This window comes from Cricetulus griseus, chromosome 4, assembly GCF_003668045.3.
Source record: "Cricetulus griseus strain 17A/GY chromosome 4, alternate assembly CriGri-PICRH-1.0, whole genome shotgun sequence".
Taxonomy (NCBI): Eukaryota; Metazoa; Chordata; class Mammalia; order Rodentia; family Cricetidae; genus Cricetulus; species Cricetulus griseus.
Window position 1 is genome coordinate 80,347,444 of NC_048597.1, and position 10,432 is coordinate 80,357,875.

The 10,432-nt window shown below is 43.8% G+C and overlaps 2 protein-coding genes across 2 annotated transcripts in view; one reads left to right on the forward strand and one right to left on the reverse strand.

Moving 5' to 3' along the window:
• The window catches only part of Eif2ak1 (eukaryotic translation initiation factor 2 alpha kinase 1), a 37,766-nt gene extending 35,891 nt beyond the window's left edge, over nucleotides 1-1,875 (forward strand). Inside the window, exon 15 of the mRNA XM_027413593.2 lies at nucleotides 874-1,875. Within this exon, the coding sequence (XP_027269394.1) occupies nucleotides 874-978 (105 nt within the window). The 3' untranslated portion in view covers nucleotides 979-1,875. The remainder of the gene's footprint in view (nucleotides 1-873) is intronic.
• Aimp2 (aminoacyl tRNA synthetase complex interacting multifunctional protein 2) lies at nucleotides 1,836-10,370 on the reverse strand. Its single transcript, NM_001243983.1, is given in 4 exon segments — nucleotides 1,836-2,384; nucleotides 3,587-3,818; nucleotides 5,635-5,841; nucleotides 10,162-10,370. Coding segments are annotated over 4 exon segments (963 nt in total). The 5' UTR covers nucleotides 10,297-10,370; the 3' UTR covers nucleotides 1,836-1,995.
• Nucleotides 10,371-10,432: the final 62 nt, after the last annotated feature.

Consider the following 10,432-nt stretch of genomic DNA (forward strand, 5'->3'; position numbering starts at 1 on the left):
GCAGGATTTCCAGGTTATATTTGGTATCTGAGTAGCAGCACACAAGTGTCAGACTTTATAGGTGTGGCCTCCAGGTCAGCAGAATATACTGTGAGAATATGATAGCATTCTCTGGCTCTCACTTCCCTAATCTAACAAATTCTGGCCCGACCAGGAATGGAGGTCTGCACTTTATGGATCCCAGAAGTGATTCTGATGGGTACTAGCTTGTGAACCACTTACGGTTCACTTTTTGAAAGCTAGCTAGGAGGCTAGGAAGGTGGTTCATTAAGAAAGTGCTTGCCTCAAAAACATTGAGGTTAGCCAAACAAGGTCAGTATGGGCACTTACTGCCAGTCTGGTAATCAGTTCAATCCTTGGAACACACATAGTAGAACTTCTGACCTCTACAAGTGCATCATGCTATACATACACACCTGAATTTATACACAGAAATAAATGTTATGACCTAATTTCTAAATATAAAAAAAAAAATTAAATACCCAAGGTTGGTAATTCCCATGATGTTGAGAAGAGAGGTGAGAAGAGGCAGATCCCTGGAAGTTCATGAGCCAGCTATCTTGGCCTGGGTGGCAAGTGAAGTTCCAAGTCAACAGTGTCTTATGAACTAGCAGATAAATGTGTCACCACCAAGGACTGACAGACTTTGAAGACACCTGGTGAGCTCCAGTCATAAGGCATCTGTTAATGGATCATTTGCAGACTATAGTTATCACATAATTATAGTCGGTACTATGTAACTTGATACTTGACGCTTGAAGGGGTGACTAGTGATATTTGGGCTGTGATAGTTGCTTTTCAGGCACAGCCAGGATGAATGAACATCTCAAAGGCCAGGCTATTTTAATGGAGCTTAAAATGTCTTCTTTCTAGGTTAACTTCACATTGCAGATGAAGATAATAGAGCAAGAGAAGGAAATCGAAGAACTAAAGAAGCAACTAAGCCTCCTTTCCCAGGACAAAGGGCTGAAGGGATGAGAGGGAAAATGGGGACCTACCTGTATGGTCTAAACTATGTTGTCTACCATGGGAAAGTGGACTTACACTCTTAAAAAGTCAATAGGAATGTAAACTTTCAACCCTTAGCTGGGGACAGATAGTGTCATTCCCAATTGTACTTAGCAAACCTGTGCAAAGATATAAAAGGACCCCAGCTTCCTTTTCCTCAAGGAACCCTTTTATGACCCAATACTGCACTAAATTGAGCCTGTTCCTCCTGCCCTCTCCAAGTTTCCATTCCTGAATTTCCTACTTAAATGTTACTGCCTACCCCTAAAACTTAAGGTAAGGTACTATTCCGTTACTTTCTTTAAGCTCTGACTATTGAGCATCCTGTCTTCCAGAAGGTTCTACTACAGAAAGCAGTGCTTCCCCCTCCCTCACACAGCTTGTCCCCAGGCTGTATGCCAGTTGAGCTACTGTTACTGTGACAGCTGCAAGTCTTCCCGGTCCTTTGGTACTGCTGTTGAAGCCAGTTAAAACAGACACTTGATCACTCCTTGGCTTAAAACTTGTGTATGCTGTGCACTGTGCACTGCCTGGAAGGTCAGAGTTCAGCTTCTTAGCACAGTGCACCATCCCCAGCCTTTCTCTTCTCTTTCAACAAGGCACCACCCTCGGCTTGCTTCTACCAAGCTTTGAACTCCTTGCCCTTAAGTGATCTTAGCAGCTTAGACGTCATGTTTTCTGCCTCTATCTTGCACATTGTCCCATTGGTCTATTTCCTTTTTAAAACCCTCAACTCCCCAAACCACCTGTGTGTTCTTTAGACAGCAGTCTCTGATGCCATAAAGTGCCTGACCCAGCTGGTAATCATCTCAGTGCAATGCACTTGATTTTACTGACTTAAAATAAAATCCACAGATTATCTCTTTATTGATGCCCGACGACTGGCTTAGTGAAAAGATTGTGATTCTAGGACAAGTCCCTTTCCTGACAACAAACTTGAAGCTGTATCATTCTTATGTTGAACCCTGTAAGACAAGCTGCTAGAACTTACTTAAGGAGCTGGAGGGCAGTACTGAAGGGGACAAGGTTCTCACAGGACTTCAGCCACCTCTGCACATTGGCGGGTGCTACCCCACTGCCATCCCCAGTTTGCTGTAGCACGGACCACAGCACCACATCTGCCACGGTGAGCTCGTTCCCAACCAGCCATGGGCTCTTCCCCAGAGCAGAGTTCATAGAGCGGAAAACAGCTGCTCTCTCTTTACTGCTCCCTTCTTTCAGCTGAAACATGGCAATATCCACCCAGCTGTCAATGAGGGTTAAATTGACAGCGCTGTGTTTCTGGCCAAACAGAGAGAACAAGAATCGTGCAATGTTCCCTTCTCCTTCGATGGGGCACATTGTCTGTACGCTGAACTTCATCTGTGTCTTAGGCACTGGAAAGGAAAAAAAAAAAAAAGCACCATGTAGAGTCAAAGTGACAGCCTTGTGCTATGTGGAGGGGGAAGAACTCACATTCATAAATTGATGGCAAGACAATTATCAAGAACACGACCAACATCTGTAATACTCAAGAACCTTTAGGTTTTAATTTTTGTTTTTGAGACAGGGTCTCAATTATGTATCCTTGGCTTGTTATGTAGATCAGGCTGGCCTGCAACTTAGAGATCCACCCGCCTCTGCTTCTTAAGTGCTGGGATTAAAAGCATATTCCACCACACCAGGCTTTCAAGAGTCTTTAAATGCAATTTACTCCCTTAAAAGAGTAAGGGCCAGTGAGATAGCTCAGTGGGTAGAGGCACCTGCCCCCAAGTACAGCACTTACAGCAAGCAGTCCCCTGAGTTCAGTCCCTAGGACTTATAATAGAAGGTATAACTTGTGGAGGACAACTTCTGCAGCTTGTCCCTGACCTCTACAAACATGCCCCCCTGCAACCACACACAAACACAAGTATGTTTAAAAGAATTTAAAAGTAACCAAGTAGCTCTTTCTGCTATTTTGTTTATGATGATCATCAAGCTAGATGAAACTTAAACCATCTATTCCAGACCCTTGCCATTAAATTTGGAGGCTACCGACCAGGAACCAGATGTTCCATTGCCCAAGTCAAGGATGTTTCCTTTGGATGTGAAGCTGAAGGTAGTTAAAGTCCTTATCACTGGATGGCCAGGCAGAGTGGCACATGTCTGCAATTCTCTTTTTGGAAGATGAGACAAGAAAACCAAAGACCAGATTGGGCTACTTTTTCAAAATAGGTAACACTGGATGGATGACATTAATGTGCTTCTACCTGTCTGTAGCTTGATCAAGCAGGAGAGTTATTTCTCAGTGGGTGATAGATTAAATGATACCCTGCTGTCTTTGCAGGCCAAATACAAAGATACTATTAGTGTTCCTTGAATTAATTTTAGGATGTCATGACCAGTGGGGATAGCCACTACTCCCTTGCTTTGCCAGGTTGCACAGGAGAAACCCCAACCTCTCCAGAACACTGGGGGTACTCTGGTGCCAAGACTTACCTCCCTCTTGATGGCGCCATAAGCTGGCTAGACTTGGAGAGGATTTCACCCAACAACAAACAACTGTAGTCCCACCCCTTTGCAGCCCAAGTGAGTTCAACCCAGGCCCATTATTTACCATTCTTCCAAATTAAAGTGAAGCCCAGCTGATACTCATGGCGGGACTGTTTTCTGGCCTGCTCCCCGAAGCACTTGAGAAGATTCTCAGGTACATTCTTGACTGACGAATGTGTGTGCACAGTAGACAGGACCCTGTAGCGTTCACAGAGGAGCCTGTGCAGCACAAGCAGGGAAATGGGTGGGGAGGCTGGGTTTGCGTTGATCACGATGTCTTTCAGTGCCCCATAATCCTGAGAGATCAAAACACTAAAGTAAATAAGAGCCATCTGGCCAGGTATAGTGGTGCACACCTTTAATCCCGGCACGCTGGAAGCCGTTAGCCTGGTTTACATAAAAAGTTCTGGAACAGCAAGGGCTACGCAGAAAACCCTATCTTGAAACAAAAGTTCCATCTATATTCACAAAAAAAAAAAAAAAAAAAAAAAAAGGTTCTCCCCAAAGAACTTTCTGGAGTTTAATTGAGTCAACTACCACTTAAAGATGCTGCTGTGACCCCATTTGACAGCTGGGAAAACTTGAGTCCTGGGAAGGCAAGCAGGTTACCCAAGGCCACTGAGCTCAGTAGGAAAAGCAGCTGGAAATAAGCCTGTAATTCAACACTTCTAACAGGAGTAAGAGGATCAGGAATTTGAGACATTTGGCTATAAAGCGGGTCTGGGGCCAGCCTGAGCCACATGAGAACCTATCTCAAAAAAAAAAAAAAAAAAAAAAAGGTGGGAAGATAGCCCAGTCTGTAAAGTGCTTGCCTTAAAACCTAAGGACCCGAGTTCATCTTCGAAACCCTGAGGAGAGGACAAAGGCTAACCCTACAGCCCAGGCCAACTGGTTCCAGTATTCAGCAAGCTATAGGTCAGTGAGAAATTCTGTCTCAAAAAAACAAAAACAAAAAAAAAAAAACAACCCAAAAAAACACCATGAGCATTGGCTGAGAAAATCCCTCACATGCATTTGCACATGTGTGCATGTGAACCTGCACATATAAAGAAAGGCACGTGAGTGTGGGGTGTAGGCTACTTGTCCAGGGACTTGACTTTATCCTGAGCACCACAAGCACTGCAAAGACTTCCAGCACATTAAGAAGTCAGCACCCTGGCTCTGCATGTTTCCTGATTCACCTTGGAAACTCTAGCTCTCAGGGGCCTGGTCAAGTCTCAGTTACTTCCCCCAGAGCATGAAAATAGGCAGGACAGATGAGAAGATGGGAGAAACAACAAAGGTAGGGACACCAACATCAAAGTCCTTCATGAGTCAGAAGACACTTGTGCTTTTTAGGTCTTCACATTGTATTGTCAGAATTCTAGAGATTACTAATGCAAGGTCATGGACATCTCTACTGCATCTTCAAGTAGTACCACCACTTACAAACAAATAGGACAGCCTTGCATATGGACTGATCCCCTAGGTAAGTTGTGTCCTATACACTTCAGTAATGAATGCTAGCTGATGCATTTTTTTTTTTTTTTGTAGTAGTAACACAGCCACTGCTGACCCATCTCCCCAGCCCCCACAACTTAATACAGCAAACTTAGACAAAGTACAAATGTGCAAGACTGAAACTGGCTTGTAGCAGGTACTTTGACAGGGGCTGTGAGATTTTTATCTGTGTAGCCAGGGCATCTTCTCAGAAAGAGTTGAGAACACCTCTGTTCTGCCGAGTGGCATCTAAAATAACCTCCCAGGGCTTAGAGGTTGCTGACACAGATGGGACTACAGGAAGCTGGGACTCTGGACTCCCTTCCTCACCATAAGAGGCGGCTTTAGAGCTTACTTCACTCTTCACTCTGTAAATCTGACCTGTGATTCAGGTGCAGTCATTCATTTTTATTTGTTTGTTGGCTTGTTTTTGAGACAGGATCTCCCCGTAGCCTGGATCTCGTGATCCTCTTAACCCAGCCCCCAAGTGTTGGGAGTGAGCCACCACAGCTGCTCTAAGTGCAATCATTTAGAGAAGAATAAACAAGCTTTTTGCTTCACCTCTGAAAATTAGAAAGCCAAGCCACTAAGGACCATAGACATCTGGTTTCTCACCTTTCATAATGAACCCACCTTTCCAAGCACCAAATTCAAGTCCAGTGCATTTGTGGTTAAAGGCACAGGCTCATCAGCTTGCAGGATGTTGGTTACATCCAAGTCTGCATCTGGAGTGTGAATCATCTTTGAAAGGCCATCAACTGCTGCCTTCAACTCATATAAGCGCTTTAAAATATCATCTTGGCGGGATTCAAGGGCTTGCAAAGATGGCTCAGATGTTTCCTAAAGAAACCAACATCTTGAGTGGTCACTTCCTGTAATATCATAGAGCTCAGCTTATATATTATATCAACCAAAGTTCCACCTTCTAAAAACATACCATGGGACCAGTAAAATGGCTCATTATATAAAGGTGCTTCCTGGTAACCCTGAAAATACTTGAGTTCTATCAGCCAGACCCACATGGTAGAAGGAAAGAACCAACTTCTGCAAGTTGTCTTCTGACCTCTACATGGATGCCACAGTAGACAGTCTCTTCCCCACCAAAATAAATGGATTTAAAAAAATAAAAATTAAGACTCTCTGAAGCAACAGAACCATCTCCTTTCATCCAGTCCAAGGGGTCCTACAAATCAATCCACAATGCTCTATAACAAGGAAGAAACATGACTGAACATGACTTTTGGGGCTGGAGAGATGGCTCAACAGGAGTACTTGCTGCTCTTCCAAGGGGTTGTTTGGTTCGAAGCACCTACATCAGGAGGCTGATCACTGATTCCAGGTCTAAGAGAGCTGATACCCTCTTCTGGTTCCCACAGCAGGCACCTACACACACATCATTCACTCACTCAGACATACATATACATAAATAAGAATAAAAATGAGGTGGGCATTGGTGGCACACGCCTTTAGTCCCAGCACTCGAGAGGCAGGTGGATCTCTGTGAGTTTGAGGCCACCCTGTTCTACAGAGCTAGTTCCAGGACAGCCTCCAAAACCACAGAGAAACCTATCTCGAAAAACCAAAATAATAATAATAATAATAATAATAACAACAACAACAAAACTTAAAAAAATAGAAACAAAACTTAAAAAATAGTTAATTTCTAAATGAAAACAAAACACTATTCCTCCCCTAGCCCTTCTTTTTTTACTTTGAGACACAATTTCAGTATATAGACTGAACTGGCCTGGAATTCACAATCCTGTTTCAGTTTCCAGTGTGCTGGGACACTGCCTGAAAGAAACAAAACACCCAACTTTTTAAAAATAGAAGATGTTTGGTTTGTGTTGTCCAGGATGGCCCTTGAACTTCTGGACGCATGTGATCTTCCTACCTAGGCTTTTCATTGTACCCAGAATCCTTTATTCTCAATAACAGGCCAATTAAAAATACTTTGCTTAAGCCATAGTGGTGCACACCTGTAATTTCAATATTTGGGAGATTGTGGCAGGAAGATGCAGGAGTTTAAGGACAACCTTAACTGTTACATAGCATATTTGAGGCTAGCAGAGACTACATGAGACACTGTCTCAGCCACATATCCCCAGTATACCCCCCAAAGACTATGTTTGAATGAGCAGAGAAATGGTGGGAAAATAGAAAATAATTTATGCAAATAAAGGAGAGAAAGAAACTCAGTTTCTTTGTTTAAAATTTATTATTCTTATGTGTATGGGTGTTTTGCTTGCATGTATGTCTGTGCACATTTGTGCACTAGTGCCCAGAGTCCAGAAGAGAGAGTTGGATATCCTGGAACTAGAGACAGGCAGTTGTAAGTTTCTTTATGGGTTCTGAGAACCACACCCATACTCCCTACAAGAACAAGTGCTCTGAAGCACTAAACCATCTCTCTAGCCCTAAAACTCAGGTTTTGAAGTACCCTTCAGTTTGGAAGCAGCTCCCTAGGCAAGTGCTCCCTGTGACAGGTGATCAAGTCCCCAAATCATTTTAAGGCAGAACTGGCATTCTCACATTTTGGTCACCTGGAGCATTCACTAATAAGATACATAACTCCAGGAAGAGGAAACACTTCATCCATTGTATTCATGTGTCCTTTTTGCCTAGCACAGCATCTGGCATGCACTAAGAAACCAATAATACTTGCTGATGAATAAGACTCAAACTACAGGCTTTATTTTTTTTTTAATTTATACATATATGTCAGAGGATAGTATAAGGATATTGGTATTCTCTTTCCACCATGTGGATTCTAGGGATCAAACTAGATGCTCAGGTATGGAGCCAAAACCTTTTGTCCATAATCTCGCGTGCGTGCGTGCGTGCGTGCGTGCATGCGTGCGTGTGTGTGTGTGTGTGTGTGTGTGTGTGTGTGGAGAGAGAGAGAGAAAAAGAACCACAATGGCCTTAAATGAAACCTCCCAAATGTTGGGTAAGGGTGCAACACCATGCTCCATGCTCAGCATTCCGATCTCTTTTAACAGCTTGTAGTTGTGATTTTGTGTGTGCAGTCTTACTTTTACAAACAGCAATAGGAAGCCCTATCCCACCAGGGTCAAATTAGCAGCTACTAGAGCCAAAAGTGAATCAACACGCACTGAAGTGTGAGTTAGGAACTGTGAATATAACAGCACTGTGATTTCTGAGTTCTAGTCCAGCTTGATTGAGGTTCTCCTGTGCTGAGTGAGTACCTGCAATTCTGGCTTCTTGTTCCCTTGCTGAGAGTAAATTATGATCCAGTGTCCACTGGTTTCATTTTTATGTATTTAAAAGCAGTCAATTCTTTGTGTGGCTCTGATTTCTAATTACGTGTGCATTCATGTTGTTAGACTCTGCTAGAGGAATTGGTACTGCAGCAGGATGTGTGTCATCTAAATCAGAAGTTCAGAGATGTTCATGCAACACTGAGCATGATATAGCTGTTTTCATCTTGCAGTCAGAGTGGCTTTGTATCCCATGGTTCCCTCATAAGATTGGGTTCACTAGCATGGAAGGGGGAGAGGGCTTATGAGGCTGAGCAGGAGCACCCTCCCCTGAGGATATGCAAGCAGTTATTATCAGCTGGGAGGGCTTTCTATAGTGATGAAGCTGCTTGTATACAACCCACATAAGTAACCCTGATTAAACTCACTGACTCTCCAAGCTAGACTTTTGGTGGAATTCTTTGGTCTGTTTTTAGCTTCTGCCCTGAGGCAAATAGATGTCAGGTCTCCCCAGAAAAGTCACACAACATCAAAGTTTAAAGAAGTAAGGCAGACTTTAAACTAGACAGAGCTGGAGATGTAGCTCAGTAGTAGTACTTATTCAGCATGGGATTCTATCTCCAGCAAAACAAACAAAATATTGCCCCCCCCCAAAAAAAGACCCAGTGGTTGAATGAGGGTGACAACCCTACTCTGAGTTCTTTGTTGTTCCCTGGGAATATACAGTTTAAGGTGCATTTGACCATGCCTCTGTGACAGTCTCTAGTTGAAGGACCATGAACCATGTCTGTTCTTGTTTCATAGCACCACAGTTAGACAACAGTTAATATTACTAGGTTGTGAGTTAACCACTTCTCTTCCAGTATAGGTAAGATAAAGAAAATTGACCACAACAGCATCTATTTACATACACAGCTGAAAAGAAAAAAGGCAGAATTTCTGTCTACTGGAAATTTGGGCTGTGTGTGATCATTCAGAGTAGTAAGTCTGTAGAAAAGAGAACAAACAATATTGATAAAGTAAACATGGAAAGCTAAACATTTTGAATTAGGGAAAGTGGCACACACTTCTAATCCCAGCACTTGGGAGGTGGAGGCCAGAGAAGGAGTTCAGGATCATCTTTGGCTACATGAGTTAAAAGACAGGCCTGTTCAAAGACCTTCATGTTCCTACTCCAACCCCAATGGCCATGAAACATGAAAAAGGGCCTCAACTTACTTAGAAATTGGAAAAATTCAAATTAAAATATAGGATGCCTACATTATCCAGCTAATGACAGTATAAACCGATATAACCACTTTGAAAAACAATCTATCCAGGTAAAGTGGAAGACAGACCTGCTAACTAGACCAGGAATTCCTCTACAGCCTATTTATGTTAGCTGATCTATAAATTCCAGTGTCCATGAGTGAGGACAGGCAGTGTAAAGGAACATGATCACTTTCGTTGTTGCAAAAAAAAAAAAAAAGACGGAAAATTTTGCATGCCAGACAAGAGGCCACTAAGTGTGTGTGTGTGTGTGTGTGTGTGTGTGTGTGTGTGTGTGTGTGTGTGTGTGTGTGTGTGTAATCTTCAAGTGCATCAAAATTACATAGCTTAAGGAAGGATATATACGCAACAACCTAACCGCGAAAACCGACACATAACTACAGTAAAAGTCGGGACCTCTGTGTTAAAGTTGCAAACGGGAAGGATGGTCACTAAAACTGTTAAACTGAGTTATTGTGACTCTGGGCTCGCTCTGTAAATTCCTCGGATTTATCATTTTTGTGTTGCTAATTTTTCTGTGCGGTTGGTGATCACGACAGGAACATTCGGCAGCACTACCCTAGGTGAGTTTTGTCGGAACCAGGGCCCTACGCAGCCGCAGCGCCAAGGAATAGGACAGGGCGCGGCGCAGCCAGCGCCTGCGCACTAGGCGGAGGCCGCATGCTCCTACCTGCACGTGGCCCGCGTCGGTCGCGGGGCTGGTAGTCTTGCTGTGCACGTTGGGGAGCCGGTACATGCAGGTTGGAAGCTCGACACGCAGAGGTGCGCTGCCTCCATGATAGGACTTTACCTGGTACATCGGCATGGTGGGAACCAAAGGAAGGAAGGTAGCGGGCGAGGGACACAAACGCTCAGAGGCCGCCCAAAGCCACCTCAGACAGTAGCCGCCTTCTTTCTGACCCCGCTGCTGGCGTTCCGGGGGGGGAGGGGGAAGAAATCCG